At 38.9% G+C, this 24,132-nt stretch overlaps 2 protein-coding genes across 10 annotated transcripts; both read right to left on the reverse strand.

Moving 5' to 3' along the window:
• Nucleotides 1-3,364: 3,364 nt before the first annotated feature.
• On the reverse strand, nt 3,365-4,830 carry LOC121245862 (FHA domain-containing protein At4g14490-like). The gene has a single exon (XM_041143753.1). The coding sequence runs from the start codon at nt 4,799-4,801 to the stop codon at nt 3,533-3,535; it is 1,269 nt and encodes a 422-aa protein (XP_040999687.1). The 5' UTR covers nt 4,802-4,830; the 3' UTR covers nt 3,365-3,532.
• An 821-nt stretch (nt 4,831-5,651) lies between these two features.
• On the reverse strand, nt 5,652-23,519 carry LOC121245867. Of its 9 annotated transcripts, XM_041143765.1 has the most exons (8): nt 23,363-23,519; nt 22,768-23,010; nt 22,274-22,380; nt 12,852-12,921; nt 11,008-11,252; nt 9,971-10,087; nt 6,998-7,058; nt 5,652-6,430 (listed from the first exon to the last, which is right to left on the reverse strand). In XM_041143765.1, the coding sequence occupies exons 3-8, from the start codon at nt 22,373-22,375 to the stop codon at nt 5,883-5,885; spliced, it is 1,143 nt and encodes a 380-aa protein (XP_040999699.1). In that variant the 5' UTR covers nt 22,376-22,380; nt 22,768-23,010; nt 23,363-23,519; the 3' UTR covers nt 5,652-5,882. The 9 variants fall into 9 exon arrangements, with proteins under 9 accessions (XP_040999699.1, XP_040999702.1, XP_040999701.1 ...); XM_041143768.1 differs by lacking the exon at nt 22,768-23,010 and having other exon boundaries at nt 5,652-6,424; nt 6,998-7,049; XM_041143767.1 differs by lacking the exon at nt 22,768-23,010 and having other exon boundaries at nt 6,998-7,049.
• Between the last annotated feature and the right edge of the window lie 613 nt (nt 23,520-24,132).

Raw genomic sequence — 24,132 nt, forward strand, 5'->3', positions numbered from 1 at the left:
AGATCACTAGCTGCCAATTAGATGCAACCACGCAGTGCAAAATATGGTTGCGGTTTTATAAGGTTCAACAGCCGAAATTGCAGGGTTTACCCGCAGTTGCACAAGGCCATGTCGTGTCTTCTCTTCTACCCAGATGATCAGTTTGAAAAGCAGCTTGAGCCACACATACATATTAGTACTCAAACTTAATATATAAATTATAAAAAATAATGATAACTGTATCTATTTTTATCTATAGCCTAGAGAAACTGAAGAAAGAGAGGGCATAGATCACTAAATGAGGTTTTGCTAATTGCGGTACGAGAATCAAATTCCTTTGTTGCATGCTGTCTCATCAACTTTGGAGAGGGTATTGTACCCCATAGTTTGGAGCAAAATAGATAGTTGTGACTAAATGGGTTAATTCTTAAACATATTGCTATCCTCTTATCAATATCGTGCTGCCAAATATAGACAATATTCATTATTAATTTATTACCATGTTACTAAAATACATATTTTCGTTTATTGGCCCTGTTTGGATGGTTTCATCTCATCTAATCTTATTATTACAACTTTTTCAAATTTTTACACGAAATATAATAAACAATTCAACTTTTTCAAATCTCAAAATAATAATAATATTAAAAAATAATATTCTAACAATATTTTATTCATTCGTTACAAGTACTTATCCAAGGGAAGCACCCTTTTGCATCAAATCAACACGTACGGCACTCTAAATTCAATTGCTTATTTCATTGTATTCTGCCAAAATTAAAATATAACACGCTACAACATATCATAACCACACGAGTTAGACAGGTCGTGCCTGTAACTTCATTAAACTGAACTTTTCTTCTCACATAATTAAACAATTTGCTTAAGAGCTTATAAAAACGATAATAACAAAAAACATGTTGGTTGATACATCTTTAGAGCAAGGGCGAGGGACTTTATTGAGGAGGAGGATATAAGGTTCATCTTTATAACCGCTTCCCTAAATTTTAATGATATTGGACGTTTGCTTACTTGAATTTAAGCTCATCAAGCTCTGCTCTTCAGTCCAGCCCATCTTTCTATACAATCATAAGCTCACGAAGTATGCTTTGATCCAACCCATTTTAACGCAGTCCCCGAGGTTCATTTTAGAAAAATACTTCTTCAATCTCACAAAAATAAATTTAAAAATTGATGCAATTTAATCAATTACATCAGATTGTAAAATTATTTTTACTGTAAATTAAATATCACAATTCACATCACGCTAAGTCAAGTAATAAACGTGAACTATAATATAAAATCATACAAGAACCTCTCGCTGGCTTTTGAAATTCTGACATCAGGAAGTATTCATTTCAATATTTTGAATACCGTACCAGACACCGTACCAGTCAAGGCACTGGAACAAAATATTTCGATACCAGTACTGTTTCGGAATAACATTTCGGAATAGCGTTTCGGGATAGTCGATATATAAATAAATTATATATATAAATATATATAAAAATTATATTTCAAAATAATAGTCTATATATAAATAAATTATATATAAATACATATATATATAAATTATAAATAGTTTAGTCTGAATTGGGGGTTAACAATAAGCTTGTAGTTTGAAAAAACGAAACAAAAAAACACAGGCCGATATTTTGGCCTGTACAGGCTGAAATATAGGCCGGTACAGGCCGAAATTGAGGCTGGTAAGGACGGTACTGGCTAGTACAGCCGGTATTTGAGTCGGTATGAAACGGATATAATACCTGTACCGGCCGGACAGCCGGTACGATACGAAATCTAAAACATTGATTCATTTTGATTCAAACGATCGGAAAAGAAACAGAGTAGATGTGTCAAAAAGTGATAGTCTAGCATATTTTTCACTAAATAAACCTTTATTCAAGGGGTACATCAACACTACAGGCAGGCGTGTGTGTGTTGGAGCCATCCATTCCCAAACAAAGTACACATGAATTGTATTCATGTTTACGCTAATATAGGATGTGCCCCTTTACAACTTGGAATCCCACCTCATGCTTTCCTCAATTTACAAGATCCCAAAGCAGAGTATACAGTTAGACATCTGATATTCATGAGTTCTAGAGAAGAAACACGCACAGATCACATGCAAATTATACAACCAAACCACGATATTGTGGAGACAAGATACTTCATGGAATCTATTTCTCATACACACGACTTACTAGTTCTTTTATTGAAACGGATGAAAACCTTTTTTTTTTTTTTTTTTTTTTTCCGACTAGTAAGATTTAAATGGATGATGAAAACTTAAAGCCTTCCGGCCAAGAAAGATAAGCTCACAACTAAAAACAAGTAAAATAGCACTCTCACCCTATCACTACAAATTAGCACTTGGGAGAGTTTCAAGCTACCATAATTTCATGCACCACCTAATCAAACTAGCACTGAAGTGAATCTGGACATAAAAGACAGTTACGGTTGACTAATGACACTGAAGTCTAGTATCAACCAAACCAGTAGACAGTCCATGGTAGAAGCTTGGTAATGGTAGGGATGTCGATAATATGCAAATATAAGTTTTTATATGTTCTAATCCAGTATAAAGTTCTCTCGTTGTGGCTCATAACACCTAACTGCATGAGATTCTCGATCATGGCATTAAGGACTTAAACCTCGATGACACTGGCATGTAGAACATGATATCCATGACAGTGTTTGCCAATTACATTGATTGGATTCAAAACCAACATAAAAATAACAGTGAAGTTTTTCAGATCCGAAATATGCTGTTGAAAATTATACCAGTCACCATGGTAGGACCTGAGGAGCCTTGCAAGTACCTCACCTAAATTCCAGACTTATACCCTACACTTTTTTTTTTATAAGTAATCAATAATATTATTTATAGAGATAGGCAAAACCCAAGTATACAAGATGATATACAAGAGATAAGACCTATCTAGGTCGAAGTAATGGAAGCTAGAAAGTCATGAACATTCAGGCCATTCAAATCTAAAGCTATGGCCCATAGAAATAAAGTCTGGAAAAATAAAGATCTAAGTTCTCTGGTGACCACTCCTTGTTTTCGAAAGTCCGATCATTGCGCTCTTTCCATATACACCACATAATGTAAATCGAGATCATCTTCCACACAGCCTTGATTTGTGGGACTCCTCTCAGAAGTGTCCAGCTAGCCAATAGATCGACCACAGTTGCAGGCATGACAAAGGATAACTCTACTCAGCTCAACACTTCAACCCACAAGGCACATGCTACCCTACACAGCCACCCCATGGCTCCAAATATTGTCTACTTCAGTCTTAACTAGGTGCCTATGTTCCTGTATTGGGAAGAACTTCTAGATTCCTAATGATCTTTCACAGTAGAGTTTGCGCTATCCTTGACTCCAAGAGAAGATTATCAACTAAATATATTTTATGATCCAAATTGTTAATTGCGAAATGCATAGCTCAAGGACAAATAAACACATTTGCAGATATTGCGCAACATACATTTAAAAGATGAAGCCGATTGAACTATCAATTTACCACATAAACTGAGGAGTGGTCTATCGCACTGGCTCTTTACCCCTCTCAGTCCTCTGCTCCACCATATACTCACGAACTTGCTTAGCTTTCTGTCTCATACCGTCAATCATCTCCTCGGTCGCATCAATTATCTGTTTTGGCAAATGCACCTCCAAATAATCGAACCAGTCCCCAAGCGTCATCTTCTCCAAATCCAGCCCCTCCTCCTCTTTGACACCAGAACTAGCCCCCCGTTCCACCTTATCATCAACTCCGGTCGCCGCGCCTTTATTGACATCCAGTCTATCATTTTCTTCGGAATTCGTTTCCTCCACATTCTCCTTATTCTCTGAAGCATCAACTCTACTCGGAGCACCTTTGTCAACATCGGTTATAATGTTTTCTTCGAAATTTGTCTCTTCCACGTTTCCCTTATTCTCCGAAGCATCAACTCGAACGAAATTCAATGACTCTTCGCATAAATTCTTCCTTCTTCTCGCCCCGACTCGGTTCTTCTTACCCTTAACCTCCACTTCTCCACTCAAATTCTCTGGGATCTTCTCGAGAACCGGTTCTAAAGGCCCAGATTCCTTGATCTTTGCACTCCGTGTGCGCCTTGTACTTGTTTTCCGTAACGGTTTCTCTTCCACGGGTCCCACATTCTCAGGCTCCTGATAACCAAGTTCCTGAGCAACGTCTTCGCTCTTCATAACCCTAGCTTTCCTCGGCCGACCCTTCCTTCTATTCCCAGTCTCCAAGTCCTCACCTTTCTCATCACATTTAGCTTCGCTCTCTATAGAAGCCTTTACCCTCGGGCCCTGATTCTCTGCCATCGGTTCCGCCTTGTCTTTCTCGGCGGCCCGGCGCCTGGGGTTCCGTCTCAGTTGGCTCTCATCGTGGCCGTCAATCTTGACTAAGATGGAGGTGTACTCGCCGATCTTGATGGAGTCGGCATCGCGGAGATCATAGGGAGTGTCTGGGAGGATCTTGGTGGCGTTGAGGAGGGTGCCGTTGGAGGAGTGAAGATCGCGAAGGATCCATTTGCCTGACCCAGAAGAGGATGACTCAATGGAGAGGTGCTTGGAGGAAATGCCAACCTCCTTGATGGGGATGGTGTTGCCCCGGACGAGACGGCCGATTCGGACGGTGGAACAGGGTCGGAATTCTAACGTTTCGCCCTCGCGAGGGCCTCGGAGCATTACGAGCTTCAGTGGCGGGGGCTCCATTGTTTCAGTGAATTTGAAATGCTTCTGAAAGATTGAAACGGGCAGCTCCTCCTTAACCCTACGATTGACCTGACCCGATGTCATGCTTCAACCGCGTTGATAGCTTTGTAAATCTTTCTTTTTTTAAAATCAAATTCTGCCGTATTATTGTAAATATATTTTTTGAGATCAAAACATTTTATCCCATTTGACTATAAATATCAAATTAAGGATAAAATGTGACATTACGAAAATATTACCCTATTAAATATATCAAGAAAATGGTACCTTAAAAAAGAAAGAAAAAATCTATTTTATTAATAAAAAATAAATATTTATTTCACAATTAAATTTTAAAATATTTATTTCACAAAAAATTATAGAAAAATGACTTTGATCAAATTAAGTTCTTTCATCAAAATAGGTCAAGCATATATGTCACCACCCATTTATGAGTAGTGCTACATCCACAAACGAATTATACAAAAGTGATCCCATAAACTGATGTGGTTTCATCTGATCCGTTAGATTTACTTTACAACTTTATAATCTGACAAACCATATAAAATCACATCAGTTTGTGAGATTATTTTTGTGTAATATCTTTGTGGCTAGAATATTTCCCTATATATATATATATATATATGTGATCAAATAATACTACTCTTCATCTTAAACCATTATCATTCTGAGTTTATATAGTTATACTTGGTGACATGACACATTTCAAATAAATTTTTCCACCGCTTAAATAATAATCACTTAAAATATGATAGGATCATTAAGTGTGACATAAAATGACAGCATCTAAATGAAAAGGAGCATACATAAAAGATGCCATATTTACAAGTTGGCATTACCGGTTTTGATTCTTTCTCAGCTGTATGAGTACTGTTCCTGATCAGTCATATTTACCACTCAATTCAATAAAAGTGTAATCCCAACTCAGCCTTGATTTAAGCAATAAAACTTTATCATTGCAGAAACAAGAAAATATTTACAAACCTACTTGTCAGGCATTTACCTAATTTAAAGTTTTTAAAGATTAACAGCAATCACAGGCTTAATCATCAAGTAGATTCTACACACCTAACAAAGGTCACAAAAAGTGAAAATCAAACTTCCACTGATAAAGGCTAAAGGTAGTTTCATGATGTAGACATTCACTTTTAATAAAATTTAACGCTCATTTTGGTGTAGCTGATGATGCCCTGTGTTCCAAAAATTTCCAAGGATTCTGCGTGGTACCTGAGAGTGGTTTTCCAAACTCCAAAAAAGCTCTAGCCCATTTGATTTTGTTCAAAAGTTCCTCCAGGTCCATAACTGCAGCTTCTACTGTGTCAGAACACATGGGATTTAAAGAAATGCTTCCGTGTTTCATCTTCTTTGAAGACCCAGCGTAATTGTTTTGACCCTTCCCAGCTGCAGTTCCCACCGTATCAGTTGGTGCGTCTCTAACATGTGAACTTGAAACACTATCAGAGCCACTGGTCTTTCCAATGCCAGTATCTACCATATCTAACTCGAAATTTGTTTCAGATGTACGTGTATCCTTTGATATGCTCCAAGGTCGCTTTGCCATTCGTTCAAATCCATCTGAAGGTTGTGATAAGCTTTCAGACATATGTGAAGAAGACGAAGTATTACGCTCGAGTGATGCTCTTGCTGCAGCCTGCACCCCCTTTCTTCTTTTGTCATCGTTACGGGCCATCAAATTTCCAGGAGCCTCTGTAACTATCCAAAGCCAATCAAATTCAAGTCTAAAACCATGTCATTAAAGAAACCAAAAGGAAGCATGACAGAAATGGATAAACGATCAAGTGGTAACATGATCAAAGTAACTAATCACATACTTCCAACTATACAAGTCCAATTGCACAGAACTACTATCAGGTCACCACAAGACAACTGTTGTACTTCATCGCAAGCTTTGGATGACCCACGGTTGGACCTCTAAACCTCGATGTTATCATTTTGTTTGTTTTCACTCTTTCAGTGGTCTGGTTTTTAAGCTATGGTTATAATATTATCGATAGAGACAGGAAATCCTGCCCAAAGGGTGACATCCCGCTCATAAATATGAGTAAATTATCTGACATGCACTAAACATCAAATGCAGATGATTAACTGCAAATGCATTCCCCAGATAGAAATAACGAGTTCTGATTATGAATTATAAAGTTCCCAAAATTCAAATGCAATTGCGAGAACAATTATGTACTTAGGTAACAATTTGATTTAGTCAGTCCCTAAACTGCGGACCTTTTTTTTCCCTTCTAAATATAAAAACAGAATTCTTACCTTGATTGAAGGGATTAATAATCCGAGCACAAGACTGAACATTTCCATTTTCCTGCAACCACCGGGCATTGCAAACATAAGTAATACAAAAATAATTAAACAAATAATAAGTATCTACCCTACAAGATACAAGATTCATTGACAAGCAAGGCATCAGTTACATGTAAACAATTTAATTTTTTTGAATTTAGTCAAAAATGTTTCATGTGTCATGATTCAACCATATCGATCATGATTCAACCATATCAAGATACAAGGCACAACATAAAAATTAACATTACAAGATGTGTTGTTATAAATGCATACACGAGTACAATCCATTGAAAATGCTCCCAAGAAGTGTCATTTTCGATTATAACAGAACAAAGAGTTATTACCTCAAATTCAAAATTAAAATGATGGTTAAAAGTTGTTTAAAATATGAATGCCTAGATAGTAGATTAAAACCTGGCAACCTGGGTTATCTTATGCAAGTTGGATATGGAGAAGGCCTACAATCACATCAACTAGAATGTCCTACTATTACTTACTTGGGAGGTGTGGATTTGGAGAGAGGTATGCTATTGGATCAGGTGCTGCATATCAACGGTGAAGAATGATCTCTGCCTTGGTTAACAATGGTTTTGTCATTGGATTTTTGGTTGGTGACACCAATAGGGGTACCTTTAACATTTCTCATTTGTTGTTCGCAAATGATACTCTGATATTTTGTGAGGCAGAACAAAACTAGATTTGGGCATTGAGGGCACTCTTACTTTGTTTTGAAGTTGTATCCGGCTTGAAAGTGAACTTGGCCAAGTCAGAGATGGTCCTAGTTGGTAACATTAGCAACATCCGGTTGTTGGCTAATCTTCTAGTATGTAAGGTCTCCTCTCTCCCCATGTCTTACTTTGGTCTTCCTTTGGGAGTCGCCCCAAGGGCCAAAACTATTTGGGATATAGTAATTGAGAAGATTGAACGTAGATTGGCATATTGGAAGAGATTGTATTTATCAAAATGTGGAAGGATCACCTTTCAAGAGCACTTTGTCAAATCTACCAACTTATTTCTTATCTTTGTTCCCAATTCCAACGAGTGTGGCAACCCGTATTGAGAAACTTCATTGTGATTTCCTTTGGAGTGGTCTGGGGGATGAATTCAAATTATATATGGTTAAGTGGGACAATGTATGCTCTTCAATCTCTTCTGGTGGGCTGGGAATTAGAAATTTGAGGGTATTCAATAGGGCCCTACTTGAGAAATGGTTGTGGTGTTATAATTTGGAACAAGAAGCTTTATGAAAGTGTTGGTGATTGACTAGTATGGAGGTTTTCTTTTTAGAAGAGGGTGGGGGGTATTTGCTCGTCACTGTTGGGAGATGGCTCTAGAATAAAATTCTAGTATGACCTATGGTGTGGAAATAACGCCCTTAAAGACTCATTCCCTTCAATTTTCAGGATTGCATGTGAAAAAGAAGCATCAGTGGCTGACTTTATGGAGCTATATGGTGACATAGTCCAATGGAATGTGAGCTTCACTCGGGAAGGGGGGGGGGGGGGGGGGGCGGTAAGGAGGTACGTGGGGTTTATGGAATGGGAGAATGGAAGCACATTAGAAGAGGGTGGGGGGTATTTGCTTGTCACACTAGACTTGTGTTGGGAGATGGCTCTAGAATAAAATTCTAGTTACATTCTCGGTTCGCTCATTCTATAAGTCTCTCACACAACCGTGGAACAATGACTTTCCATGGAGAAGGATTTGGAGGAATAAGGCGCCAAAGCGGCATTTTTTGCTTGGACGGCTTTTCTAGCTAAAATTTGACGATGGATAACATACGGAAACGCAGGGTGATTATAGTGAACTGGTGTTGTATGTGCAAAAAAAGTGGTGAGACAATGGATCATCTTTTATTGCATTGTGAGGTTACTAGAGCGTTATGGGAAGATGTATTCAGAAGGTTATAGCTAGCCTGGGTTATGTCTGCGGCCCTGCCATAGTGGTTGAGCTCTTGGCTAATTGGACAAATCTAGGCGGTATTCCACAAATCACAGCTGTGTAGTATTCCACAAATCACAGCTGTGTGGAAGATGGTTCCTATTTGTATTCTGGTGTTTATGGCAAGAACGTAATGACCAAACGTTTGAAGACAAGGAGCGTTCATTAGAGGAGCTTATATTACTTTTTGCTAGCACTTATTTCTATTGGCCAAAGCTGTAGATTTCAATGGCCTTGATCTTCAGGATTTTCTTGTTTCCATTTCTACTTCCTAAATAGGCGGTACCTCTTGTGTACTTGGGCTATGTCTATTATTATTAATATAATTAACTTTACTTGTAAAAAAAAATATGATATATGATGTATTTTACATCTACTTGATTAAAAATTAGATAAAAAGAATAGTTTATAGCAAGGCCCTTTTTGGGGACAGAAGAGAGATGAAGAATTCCTCCTCCAGGGGACCTATTTTTCAAAAACAGACAGACTAAACAGAGCAACTAAACCCATAAAAGAACGGAAATCTAACACCATCCACGGTATCATCTATTGACTTGATGAAAGAAAATAAATCATAGCGACAGAGGTGTATGTTCATATTTCCAATGGTTGCTGCATGCAGATGAGAAATGATAAACGTATACTTGTCTTGTGGGTGCAGTACAACGAAGGACCTCATTCAACAATTTTATAGGCTAAATACTGTCAGTCAGATTGTCCAACTAGTGATGATACGTTGGACAACCAAAATAGCCACTAAGCAAATAAGCCAGCATAGGTGCATTAATTCTGAGCATCTCCTGATTTTTCTGGGCATATATATTGTTAAAGCCAACCTTTTTGTCATTTAATAGATTTTTGGAAATAAAAACAAAAAGGTTCTCACAGTTGTTAAGGATTCTAGAAATTAGGAAGAACTTTGAGGAGATATCAAATTGTACTATAGGGAAAACTTCGATGACAAATACAAAGTGAAAATACAGGAGTACAGAAGGCTACCAAAGGAATAGGCACTGTCCAGCCACATTCTGGTGTCCAATCTAACGAAGGGCGTAGGTCCTTGCATAAGGCTTCATATGATAGTCCTTCACCCATAGGAGGAGGAAACAACTCGACCTAGAAAAGGAACAACATACAAAATAAGAAAAACAAATTAGCAATGTATCTGGTAGTATAAATTGTCTCAAACATTTATATGGACAGCATTACTTTGAAAAAATAGAATTACTGAAGCTTTCGTTTTTCCTTTTGGCTAATAACTAATGCTTATTAGTAACATGTAACTTTTAAGCTTAGTTTCCTGATAGTATATGATATAAAAAAAAAATACTTCCCCTAGACTTCCTAAAACAATAACTGGATGTGACTAGTTGGTCACCCTCAGAATTGTTAATACAAAACAGAATCGGCCAAAGTGCCTTAGGAAGGTCACCACCTGTCAGTTACTGTTTCTGGAAATATTTTAAGTTCATAGGGCAAAACAATTAGAGAAAAAAGAAATCTAGGAATATTTTTATAAAACTACATTAAGCCAACCCCTTTTCAAAGAATGGCAAGCCCTGTTCCCAACTCAGATAAACAAAATCAAAGAAAAATAATTCCTGCTCTACTTCTCATGCTCTCAGAACTGTTTTCAAAAAGTGATCTCTGAGAATGGAATTAAAGAGATGACTGTTCATTAAAACCAGATTCACAATGAAGTTGATGAGAAATTGAGATTTGATTAGTCGTTGCAGTAAACAAATAACAGACTTGGCTGGTGATGGAATGAGCTGTAAGCAAATAACATCAAGGCAAGATAAACAACTGATCAAGTAGTTAGACTGAATGGTAAGGAGATAAAGGACTGTTCCATCTCATACATTTCTCACCAAACAAAATAAAAAAGCAATTGGCTATACATAAAAAAGATCAGTTTTGTTAACAGCAAAGACAAAAGCACACCTGCACAAATCATCTCACGGTTAACCATGAAATGAAGTTCAGCATTCAATACAGAGAGGGTATAGATGGATAGACAGGAATAGAAAAATTACCTTTACTTTATCGTCTCCCAATAGTTCAACTACTCTTCCAGACCAATGGCAACCATCGGTCCACCAATCCACCAAATTCCCAACTTGCCACGAGTCAACAACAATGACTGCCACTTCCAAGATGGTACTGACATCAGGCATTTGACTTTCACGATAGATGCGAGGAAACTGAGGACGAACCATCAATTGCTTTTTTAGTTCCTTTGACTTATTAGGCTTTTGATATAACTGTGTCCATTTTATTCCTGCAAACCAAGTAAAACAGAATAATACTATTTTTCATACAGAAAAAAGAAACAAGGTGAGAAGGTCAAGTGGATCTTTTTAGCATTCAATATAGAAAACAAACTAAATTCATAAATTTCCAGGTATTCATCAACTAAAATAAACTTGCACCTACTAATGCTTAATACTAGTCATTGTCAATTGGAAAAGCAAACAATGAGTCCATCTATTTGTTTGAGTTTCATATCCATTACGTGCTTACATGCATAATATTAGGATCACAAAAGCCAATCATGATAATTTATGGCTACATGTATTAATTAATTACCCAACCAAGTGATTGTGTCCGCTATTTGTCCTCCAAAAAAAGTGATTTTAGGGTGGGAACCTACCGGCCCAAGTGCAAGTTGGCATCTAATAACATATCCCAACAAATGATTTTGACCCATTGGAAAAAATTCACTTCACAAAAGTGCTGATTTGACACTTCTTAAACCACTTTCTGTAAGTGCCAACAGACGAACTCCAGGAACAATAAGGAAACGTAAAAATGTTTTTTGGCGGGAGCCTACCAGCCTAAGTAACAAATGAGTATCTAGTAACATATCCCAAAAACTGATCTTTGGCCCATTTATTTGAGAAAATCACTGTATAAAGTCCTGATTTGACACTTTTTCTAAATCACTTTTGATATCTAAATAACTTTCTGTAAATGCTTGGAGGAGCTGATAAGATATTGTGGTCTTTGTCCAAGAAGTGGAGATTCACTGTACAGTTGTACGATAAGTCTCTTATGACACAATCTTTCTTTTTTTTTTTTTTTAATAATTATCTTATGACACAATCTACAAATCCATTCCCATGGAAGAAAATATGGAAGACTAAGGCCCCCTTAAAAGCTTCTTTCTTTGCATGGACAGCTTCATTAGGGAAGATTCTTACCTTAGATAACCTAAGGAAACACCAAATCATTGTATTGGATTGGTGCTATAAGTGTAAGAAAAGTGGGGAGTCCATGGATCACCTATGATTGCATTGTGATGTAGCCATGAGCTTGTGGAATGATATCTTTGCTAGAGTGGGGCTCCATTGGGTGATGCCATGAAGGGTAGTTGATTTTCTGGCCAGCTGGTGTGGCATCCAAGGTAACTCTCAAATGTAGCAGCTATGTGGAAGATAGTTCCTATCTGTTTACGGTGGTGCATATGGATGGAGAAGAATGGTCGGAGTTTTGAGGATCATGAACAGACAATGGATGAGCTTAGAACATTTTTTTCTTAATACTTTATTCCATTGGTTGATTGTAATAGACTTCAATGGCATGAACATACATGATTTCATTGTATCTTTAGGCATGGATGCATAGGCATTGCTCTTGTATATGTTCCATGTACTTGGCTATGCCTATTTTTAATTAAGCTCTTATTTACTGATAAAAATAAAATAAAATAAAATAAAATAACTCTCTGTAAGTGCTAACAAACGAATTCTAAGAAGAAAAAGGAAACTTCAAAATGTTCATTTCAAGAGAATAAAATTTGAAAGTGCATGACCTTGAGAAGAAAAACTATATTACCCAATGGTAAACTAAGTCACATGCACCAGAATAGAATACTTACTTTCATCAGGAAAGTCAACATACTCTAATTGATGCCCCATCTGACCTTTTCTTAAACCAATCTCCTTTATCTGATGGAAAGGCCAGGGAATATTAAACGGAATGAAATATATCTACTAGAAGGTGGTCTAACATAAAAAATAAAATAAAAATAAATAAAATAAAAAAAAGAAACTTAAGCAGAGAGACAAGCTTCATCTCAAGTTAAAGAAATGATCTTATCATTCAACATCATGCATAAGAAGAGTAGTAGACAACATGGACCTAGCAGGTGGTAAAAGGAGTTTTCTTCTACAAGTAGTCTATTCAGAAAAGCTGCAAGGTATCAGATAGTCTAAGAAGATTAGAAAAAGCAACGGCTAAGAGAAATAGAATGCAGCAGACAGATTCGACTAGCATGCTTCCCTGTCAATTAAAATCAAAGAATCTCTTATAGCCAATATCGGGAATCAAAATTGCATTCTATGACCATTCTTTGTGTGGTTGACAAACTCAAACAGCTCACCACCTTCTCATCTCACATTAAGAATAAACAAGGTCCCTAACACATATCTACCAACAAAAGAAAGATAAAGCAGGGTCAGATATAATGCTTTTCTCCACCACAGGCTCATCCTTTGTCTCTCATAAAGATTCCTTGCCATCAAATCCTTGAAAGTTGATATGTCCTTTTAATGAGCCAAAGACAGTAAGGACAAACAACGCAAAATTGGTTCATATACTGTGCTTGATAACACCTCCAAGATTGCGAGTAGACCTATATATGTCTGGTTGCACATATTATGATATATAGAAAATTAAGGCTAAATTACAGACTGCTTCCTCCATGTTCAGGTTTGTTATCCATTCGGCCCTTAAAATTCTAATTTGATCAATTCCACTTACTTTCAGATTCCATTCAGTGCGATCCCTCTGTCCACATCAATTAACTAGACATGCATTAAATATCACTTGAGACTTTCTGAGATCCAAAATCGCATCATAATATCATACTGAGGTTTGCTAAATTTTTTTACTAGAAAAATTAAAGGTAAGAGGCACATGCAAATATGAAGCTCCACCTGTCTACATCCAAATGTCTGACCAGACCTCTTCAACTCCCTCTAATTAATCCATCCCAAAACCATTCAACTCTGAGACCTCCATTCCTGCCAACTCCATCACCAGTCCCTCAGTGCCCTCCACCTATTCAAGAAGCATATCAACCCTATCTTCATTGAATCATCGATGACCCCAAAAAGCTGTATCTAGCCAACGCCACCCACTCACTCAAAGATCTTAAATCTTTGCAGCAAACAGGACCTTGTCTTCATTGATGTCATAAAAAAGAAAAATGTCAAATACCATACCCTCCCCCCACCCTCCACATTGCTCTAACAGCCCAACACATCTTCCGCAGGGAAAAACCCCAAAACCCCCTCCCTGCACCCTATCCTCTAATTCCTCATCTCCACCCCAATTTTGTTTTGGCTTGCATCTTATCATTTATTTATTTACCTATTTAGATAAAATGAAACAGAAGTGATACTGCAAAGTATCTACCCATCAAGGTGAAGCCTAGATCAAAAGGCGGGCTTCAGTTGAGCCATAGATTTAGATCTTCTACATTCGATTCTGTACCATTAAGTTTCCCTAACCATTCCAAAGATGGCATCGTGTAGCCAAAGTTTACTCTCTGGGGGTGGATCTAGAGGACCCTACCTTGGTGAGTTTTTCTTCAGTAACTTCTGGACTGACCTCAATTATTCAGATTTTGATCAGATAATCTTGGCCTAGGTCATATGCACGATGCCTTGATATGGTACTTGAGAACCCACTTGATGCGTTGAAGCTTGGATAAAAGTCACTCCCTTATATTTTATTCTGATAATTTTCAGTGTAACTCTCCTTATTTTTTCTCTCCGTACACTTGAGGGAAAGTGCTGTGTTTTTCCTTTGGTGTTCTGTTATCGCTGGTTGAGACCAGTGTTTTTTAGCTTAGTTTTTCCAGGATTTTATGAGTAGTTGTGTTGTGATGGGGTCGAGTAGGAATGTTGTTATTGATAAAAAATGCTTTGAGTTTAAGAAGACGAATGCACAGTGGTGGAGAATCATTGAGAGCAGTTGTCGCGCTGTAAATCAAATCTTCATTGAGCAAGACTCGTTGGGATGGCTGGCTGGCATGGTGGACGAAGGTATAGTTTCTAAGGGTCCCTCTGTTTTCATCAGGTCGCGTAGAAATGGCTCTCAGGTGTTGGTGATTTAGAGACAGCGCAACTCTTATGGGAGCTTCTTCTCCTAATCGGAGTTCGGTCAAGAGAAACGGAGTGGCTTACTAGTGATACCGGAAGGGAGGAAAGGTGTTGGTTGGAGGAATTTTGGTGAGTTGTTGAAGGAAATTGCTGCAACTGCAACTTCCTCTGGTTTGGAAGGGATAACAGAGGGAACCACCCATGGACGCTGCCTCCTCCTCCACCGCAGGGGCATGAAGTTTTCTCTTCATACAGGGAGGCTCTGTCTCGAGCTCCAAAACCTGCAGAGGGGTCAGGTTCTCTGGTGAAGACGCAGCTCTGTGAATAAGCAAGTTTGCGCAGGTCTTTGTCGGGGCCAAGTTTGGCAACTCTGTTGCTGGCTTTGGCAGAGATGGAGATGCAAGTGGGTGGGTTAATTCTTAATATGGGTGTACTAAAACGCGTCGTTGAGGAGGGACTACAAAGGGAGAAGCTTCTAGTGTTAGGCCAGGATGAAGGCTCTTTTAATGGGCCCGTGTATGATTCTGGGTGTAAGGGTAAGGGTATTGCTTCTGGTGGGCCTCAATTGCCGGCCAACTTCCCAATGAACCAGCAGCCCAACTCGTTGGCAAAGCCCGTTTCTCAGGCCCAGGGCTCGAAGCTTGCGTGGAGACGTAGGGTTGCCCACAGAGAAACTCCTTTGTCGTCGCATCCATTGGCGGTGGGTCAAGGGTTCTCGTCGTTGGTGGTGAGTTCGTCGGAGGCGGTGGTGGATTCACCGATGAGGTCTGGGGTGCCGAAGTTGGTGTCGGTAGGTTTTAGTGCTGACGAGCCCAACTTGAGTAGTGTCGTGAGCTGTTTTGTATCGCCGAAATCTTCACAGAAACAGAATCAGACGGCGTCCCTCACGTCGGCGACCCAAATGTTGGCAGCCACAGGAATGGCAACTCAAACTACGAAAGTCCCCGATGAAGCTAGCGGTCCTCGGCAAGCTTCGTTGGAGCACGGGGAGCTTATGGATGGGCAGCCACCCCTTGTGGTGGCACAGACTTTGTCGCCGACACGTTCTGGTCTAGCTCCTGATTCTCTGGTGGCGAAGTCACTACTGGCGTTGTCACAAAGTGCTTTGTTGGAGACGACCATTGATGTAGTTGAGCTTTCGGGCCTAGCAGTGGCATAGACAATGCCGCTGGCTCCTTCTGGGCTGATTACTGTTCCCTTGGCTGCGAAGGCAGTAGCCCATGTGTCGGATCAAGTGGCATTAGCCCATGTTTCGGAGATGGTAGAAGAGCCTGGTGTTTTCGAAAATACTGGCTCTTTGGTTCTGTTTGCGGCTAACAGGGATGGGGAGGATGAACCTACTCCACTCTACTCCTTTCATCCCAATGTGTTAGATTGGGTTATCCGGAGAGCGATGGACATTAAGCATATGGTAGGAATTTCTTTTGGGGATTTTGAAGCTGAATTTATGGCATTACTTACAGCTGTAGAGGCTGTGAATGCCCAAGCCAAGTCCGATCATTCCTTGGCTTCGGCCAGAAAAAGGGAAAGAAAACTCAAAAGGCTAGATTGGGCAATGAAAGAGGATGAAGGTGAGAAGAGCTCTACTCGGGAGCGTAGTAAAGGGAGGGGTAAGATGGTTGTCCCATGAAGCCAAAAATAATTTCATGGAATATGAGGGGGCTGCATGATCCTAATAAGTGGCTGCAAGTTAGAAATTTATTTCGCCAATGGAAAGGGGACATCATATGCTTACAAGAGACTAAGTTGGAAGTTATTACAAGACAAGTAGTTCGCAGCTTATGGAGAGGATAACATATTAGGTGGTCTTACCTACCAGCAAAAGGTGCTTCCAAGGGAGTTCTAATTATGTTTGACACAAGGGTGGTGGAAAGGGTGGAGGAGTGTGTGGGTGATTTCTTGGTTGCATGCTCTTTTGTTAATTTAGAAGATGGCTTTAAATGGGCTTTCGTTGGGGTTTATGGCCCAAATATTGATTCAGAGAATATTTTTGTGGGAAGAACTGGCGGGAGTCATTAGTTGGTGGGAGCTACCGAGTTGCATAGGGGGGGGACTTTAATACTTCTCGCTTTCCAAGCGAAAGGTCGGGAATTTCTCTCATCACTTCAGCTATGAGAGATTTCTCTGATTTCATTTCAGAACAAGAGCTCATGGACATTCCACTATCAGGAGGCACTTTTACCTGGTCCAACAACCGTGATTGCCCATCATGGTTGAGGATTGATAGCTTTTTGCTAACACCCGATTGGGAGTCACACTTCCCGGATGTGGCTCAAAAAAGATTACCCCGTTCATGTCCTGATCACTTCCCCATCATTTTAGATTGTGGAGGCATCCATGAGGGTAGAAAGGATTTTAAATTTGAACATATGTGGCTTAAAACTGACGGTTTTGTAGACAGGGTCAGACATTGGTGAACTTCCTATAGTTTCCAAGGCTCTCCAAGCTTCATTATGACTAGAAAGTTGAAAGTGCTGAAACAGGACCTGAAGCAGTGGAATGAACAAGTTTTTGGCAATGTATTTCAGCAGAAGTGCTCACTTATGGAGGAACTACAGGGCCTGGAAGGTCAGGAGGAGGCCAAAACCCTTTCTGAACCTGATAAAATTCGCAAGAGCCCGATAGTTGCTGATCTTCAAAGGGTTACTTTGATGGAGGAGATTTCATGGAGACAGAAATCAAGGGTACTCTGACTTAAGGAGGGGGACAAATGCACGAAATTTTTCCATAGGATGGCTAACTCTCACAGGAGGAACAATGCTATTGATACACTGATGGTAAATGGGGCAACTTCTTTAGATCAGATGGTTATCAAAAACCACATTGAACAATACCATCAACAATTATTATCTGAAGAGCATAATTGGAGACCGAGAGTGGATGATTTGTCTTTTTCCACATTAGACCAGCAGAGTGCAGAGTGGTTAGAAAGGCCATTTACAGAAGAGGAAGTGGGCAATGTTATCAGAGGTATGGCAAGTGATAAGGCTCCAGGTCCGGATGGGTTTACCCTGGGTTTCTTTCAAGTTTGTTGGGAGGTGGTCAAGGAAGATGTTATACAAGTCTTTCTTGAATTCCATTCTAATGCTAGATTTGAAAAGAGCCTCAATGCCACATTTTTAGCCCTCATTCCTAAAAAGGTGGGGTCTAGGGATGTGAGGGACTATCGCCCCATTAGTCTTGTGAATGGGATGTACAAGATTCTATCCGTAGTGTTAGCAAATAGACTAAGCTCGATGGTGGAAAAACTAATCTCGAAGCCGCAAAATGTGTTTGTCAAAGGTAGACAAATCCTTGACTCGGTTCTTATCGCAAATGAAGTATTGGATGGTCGATTAAAGTCTAGAGAGCCTGGGCTACTTTGCAAGTTAGACATGGAGAAAGCTTATGATCATATCAACTGGAAGTTCCTTCTTTATTTACTTGAAAGATGTGGTTTTGGGGGGAAATAGCATAAATGGGTAGAATTTTGTATCTCTTCAGCTCGTTTCTCTATCTTGGTAAATGGCTCTCCGGTGGGTTTCTTCAACTCCTCTCGTGGCCTGAGACTGGGAGATCCGTTCTCTCCTATACTTTTCTTATTTATCATGGAAGCTCTCAGCAAGATGATTGAGGGGCTGGTGGATGGTGTGTTACTCCATGGTTTTTCGGTGAGGAATGGTGATCTTAATATTTCTCACTTGTTATTTGTTGATGACACGCTTATCTTTTGTGGTGCACACCTCGGTTAAGTCCAAGACTTAAGGGCGCTACTCCTTTGTTTTGCTGTTGTGTCATGGTTGAGTATTAACCTCACTAAGTCGGAATAGTGCCAGTGGGGGCCACCCCCGATGTGGAGATTTTTGCTACTACCTTGGGATGCAAGATATCTTCGCTTCCTATGAAGTATCTTGGCTTACCGTTGGGTGCCTCTTTTAAATATGAAAGGATTTGAAATGATGTAGTCGAAAGGGTAGAGCGCAGATTGGCTGCTTGAAAAAGGCTTTACTTGTCGAAAGGTGGTAGGTTAACTTTGATTAAAAGCACTCTTTCTAACTTACCCACCTATTTTTTGTCTTTATTTCTTCCCACAAAGGTGGCTAACCGCATTGAGAATCTACAAAGAGATTCTTTATGGACCGGATTGGGGGAAGAGTTCAAATTCCACCTGGTTAATTGGTCTACAGTTTGTTCCCTAATATCTGGGGGAGGTTTGGGGATTCGCCACTTGCTAAAATTCAATCAAGCTCTTTTGGGTAAGTGGTTGTGGAGATGAATGGGAGGCCTTTTGGAGGTCGTTTATAGATTCTCAGTTTGAGGAAGCTTGGGGAGGATGGTGCTCGAATGAGGTACGACGCACTTATGGAGTGGGTTTGTGGAAAAACATTAGGAGCCTTTGGGGGACCTTCCGAGAATATAAACATTTTGTTGTAGGCAATGGTTCGCATATCCCTTTTTGGTTTGATATATGGTGTGGTAACCATTGTCTACGAGATACCTTCCCTGCCATCTTTGCGCTTGCAAGAGTAAAGGAGGCATCGATTGCCGTTCTTCATTCTACAGTAAATGGCACCCCTCAATGGAATATTGACTTCATTAGGGCAACCCATGATTGGGAGTTGGAGTCTATTACGGAGTTCTTTACGGCATTATATTCCGCAAGTATTCTAGGGGACTCTGGAGACAAGTTGCATTGGAATCATTCTAAGAAATGTATCTTCTCGGTTAGTTCTTTTTATCAAAAGCTCACGAACTCCGGTTTGTCTAGTTTCCCGTGGAAGAGCATATGGAAGACAAAAGCTCCTTCAAAAGCAGCCTTCTTTGTCTGGACAACGTCTTTGGACAAGATTCTCACCATAGATAATTTGAGAAAACGACAGGTTATTGTCCTAGATTGGTGTTGTATGTGTAAGAAGCATGGGGAGTCTGTTGATCATCTGCTTTTACACTGCAAGGTGGCCAAGGCTATATGGGATGATTTCTTCTCAAGAGTCGGATTGTCTTGGGTTATGCCTTGGAGATTGGTCGATTTCCTCGCAAGCTGGACAGGACTACATGGAGATTCTCAGGTAGCGGCAATTTGGAGATTGGTACCAATATGCACGTGTTGGTGCATTTGGAGGTAGAGAAATGCTAGATGTTTTGATGATCAAGAGAGAACAATGGACGAGCTTCAAGTTTTCTTTTTTAAAACATTGTTCCTATAGGTGGGGGCTATAGTTTGTAACGGGCGTAGTGTCCATGATCTTCTTCTTTCTATTGTATCCTCTAGATAGGCGTTTTTTCATGTATACTTCCTGTGTACTTGGGTTTTGCCTATTTCTATGAATATATTATCTTTGATTACCTATAAAAAAAAAAAAAAAAGTTTTCACGTAATAGGAGCAAAATCGAAATATTTGCATTAGGTTTTTTCATGTATAATAAGGGGTCATTTTAATCAGTTTTGATGAAGGTAGATGTGTTTCATACATAATATGGCACCAGAGATCAAGATTGAGTTTTCCTCTTGCAAATAAATGAGATATAAAGATGATTGTTGGGCATTGGGTGGATTGTTGACCCTATATCACCAAAGCCTACTTTCTCCACTCTTCATAATTTAAACCTCGTTTGCATTCAAAACCCACCTCAACTCATCCCAACCCATCATTACAACTTTCTCAAATTTCCACACAAAATATAATAAACAATTCAACTTTTTCAAATCTCAAAACAACTTTCCCAAATTTTCACACAAAATATAAGAAATAATTCAACTATTTACAAACCATCTCAACCCATCTCAACTCATCTCTGAATCCAAACCAATCCTTAATCTTTTTCACACATGCTTTCAGCTATATTTAGATGTCTCAACCATAAAAATAGTTTATAAAAATAGTTCCTTTTTCCTATGTTTCAGTTAGTCACATACATTTGAAGCTTAAAAACACGACTTTTCATAAAATTAAGGTTGCAATATCAAAACTTTGTCACCATTTCACAATCCACCTCATGTGCAGTTTCAATTATACTTACAAGATGTCCAATTATTAACTAGGGTTGGAGGGATCACATTGAACTGAATTTGGAAAAAAAAAAATGCAGGCTAAGCAAACCAAATTGGCGATGAAATTTACATTAAGTCCAAATTTAAGGAAATTTGTAGTTTAGCCCCAAACCTCAAGTCTCAAGCATGAATTTTCGAAGGCTGGCCACTATACTTGGACACTTGACTCTCAATGCAAACTTTAAGATTAAATAAGACAATTTCCGACAAGAAATCGTTAGGGAAAAACTTGCACCAATAAAAATCCATAATGACTATATGATTGTTTAGTCAAAAACGGTAGTAAGCTATCATTTTTTCCCCATATCCTTCGAAAAGTGAGGTAATTACAAACAAAAATCATCAATGCAGAAATGAAAAAGGTAGCAAATGAAACAATGGACAACAACCATATAGTTGTTGAGCAACAACATAGCAGGAAGGAAACTAGTGGTTTGTCGTTGGTGCCTCATGTGGGGGAAGGTTTAGAATCGGGAGTGCAGTTGGGTATTGTGGTTAGGGATAATGTCGTACCTTTGGTTTCTATTCCTCCATTAAACGATATAGCGGGTTCACCATTAGATTGGATTCTAAATAAAGTTAATGGGTTTCAGCAAATCCTAGGGCTTTCAGATGAAGAACAGTGAAAATATGAAGACCAATTTAAAGCTCTACTCACTACGATTGAGGCGAGTCACGTGCTTGAAACCAAATCACATTTTAAGAAAAGTAGGAAGTTAAAGCGTCTTTTTTTGTGCAATCAACTACGATGTTAAGGGAGGTAGCTCAAGTCAAGGGAAAAATAAAGAGAGGGCATTGTGAAGACGCTCTTGTATTGGGATGTTCAGGTGGAGGATTAGTTTTATGGAAACAAGGGGCTGATGTTGGGGAGGTGTATTTCATTCCAATTCAAGCTTGGTGTATTTTGGGTAGGTTTCATAAGATTTTTTAGTCATTAGGGGCATTTTTGTATGGGTTAGGTGTTTTCTTGTATATGTTCAGTGTACTTGGTTACCCCTGTTAATATATATATATATATATATATATATAATATTTTTACTTATAAAAAAAAAAGGTAGGATTTGATTTGATATTAATTGTCCAAGACTCAGAGATGCTAGTGTGGTGTCAGAAACATGCAGTAGATGAAAACAATTCAATGTGCATAAAACTAAAAAATACCTTGCATTGGAACCATGCACCACGAAATCCCTTCATAAATGATCTTGACTCTGTCATTTGACCAACTTCAAAAGGCAGGTCAACAGGTTCGTCATTGTCCATCAAAGCTACAACATAAACACTTCAGCTAAGCAACAACTAGGAAAGGCATATAGACGTAGTGGTCCAAACCATAGAACATTCAATAATTATATGAGTGATTGCTAAAGCTCCTCACTTTGTGTTTTTATAAGAGAAATCTTTGGCCACAAAGAGAGAGGAAAGAGGCATCTCAACCCAAACCAAGTAACCAACCAACACTACGGCCATCTAGTGAAAATGATTTTTCAATTTTTTTTTTTTTGAAAAAAATGGAAAACCATGTCTCACCCACCAAAGCATGCTGGCCACAAAGAATACCCTTCGTGCAGTAGGAGTACATTTGTTTCACTGTATCATGTATGATAGTTCCTGTTAAAAAAAGTTTTCGGCAAGAACATTTTGAGGAAAATTACCAATCTTCCATTGTTTAGCTAAAATCAAAATTTGATGTTCAGAGGGTCAGTTGCGTTCCGTGATGGAACGAGGCCTGGGATTTTCCTTACAGATGGCTTAACGCCCAAAGGCCTTGTCTTAGGTGCATAACTGGTGATCAATGCACCGGTGGTTGATGCAGAACAGCTCATCTCACAGACACCGAAACCAATCAATGCAAACTTCCCGCTGCACAACGATATCCTTTCCAGAGCCTGGTTCGCCTAACCCACCAGCGAGAATTAATTTTGATTTTCATTCCATAGTAGAATTTAAACTGGTTGCGATTTTCTTCTGTTTAAGCATGCAGATTCCGTACGGCCCCTTGGAGTCCTTTTTTCATATATTAAATCACAATTGGAGTTCCGATCCCCTCGAAGTGATCATCCCTCAATTAATTCTCTTTTTATTTTCACTTATCAAAAAGAAATACTCCTTTTATTTTCCTAAATTTGGGCCCATCGGTTTCTATCGATCATCTTTACCTCTCCAGTCTTCTCTTTCCCTTTGAATCCATTTGGAAAAACAAAAAAGGTAAAGAGCCAGAGAGAAAAAGGAGAAGGAGAAGGTCCGAACCGTGCGCGGCGGTGCGGCGGAGTTGGAGGGTTCTGTGCGAAGTGGTAAACCGCGGGTTGCCACCGGTTGTGCCGAGCAATGGGAAGTAGCGTCGTGTTCGGTGCTTTGCCAAAAAGGCCCAGACAGAAACGATTCGAGGCGAGAGCGAGAGAGAGAGAGAGAGAGAGAGAGATGAAATACTTTAGGATTTAGCATCAAGATTTGGTCCGTACAAACTACGGACCCAAGGAGTCATGACCCAACCCACGTTTGGAAAAAGCCCTCTCTTCCCCCTAAAGCAGGCCCAATAAATACCCTTTCCCCCTTCGGTCCCTTCTTCGCCCTACATCACAATTCACAAACCCTAAAAACATCCGCCCCCACATTAAGATTTATATTTATGAAATAAGAAAATTGATATCTTAATTATTATATATTTTAATGATAATAAAGTTCAAAAGTCTATAATAATGATATATATTTTTAACAAAATAAAATATATCATCTTCAATTATTCATAGAAACCTTAATAAATACCATCTTCAATTAATGTGTTTATATCATTTTATTTAAAATATGATATTTTTTTTAAGGATGGGTCTACACCCATCACTGAGAGCTCTCTCACTGGGGCTCACGCTAATGCATTATATGTTTTTTTATTTATTTTTACTTTTTTTACATGATTTTTTTAATATTTTTAAACATTTAAAAAAAATTATAACATCATTAAAAAATACTTACTTAATCAAAAACTAAAAAAAAAAATTATCAACGGGAGCCCCAACGAT

This window comes from Juglans microcarpa x Juglans regia, chromosome 1S, assembly GCF_004785595.1.
Source record: "Juglans microcarpa x Juglans regia isolate MS1-56 chromosome 1S, Jm3101_v1.0, whole genome shotgun sequence".
Lineage (NCBI taxonomy): Eukaryota > Viridiplantae > Streptophyta > Magnoliopsida > Fagales > Juglandaceae > Juglans > Juglans microcarpa x Juglans regia.

Excerpts from the sequence above, each read along its gene's own strand:
- LOC121245862 (XM_041143753.1), bottom strand. The coding sequence starts at position 4,801 with ATGACATCGGGTCAGGTCAATCGTAGGGTTAAGGAGGAGCTGCCCGTT.
- LOC121245867 (XM_041143764.1), bottom strand. The coding sequence starts at position 22,375 with ATGGACAATGACGAACCTGTTGACCTGCCTTTTGAAGTTGGTCAAATG. Across the intron at positions 10,088-11,007 it reads TGGGAGACGATAAAGTAAAG|GTCGAGTTGTTTCCTCCTCC; the intron begins GTAATTTTTCTA and ends TTCCTTTTCTAG. Across the intron at positions 7,059-9,970 it reads GGACAGTGCCTATTCCTTTG|TGGTTGCAGGAAAATGGAAA; the intron begins GTAGCCTTCTGT and ends TGCAATGCCCGG.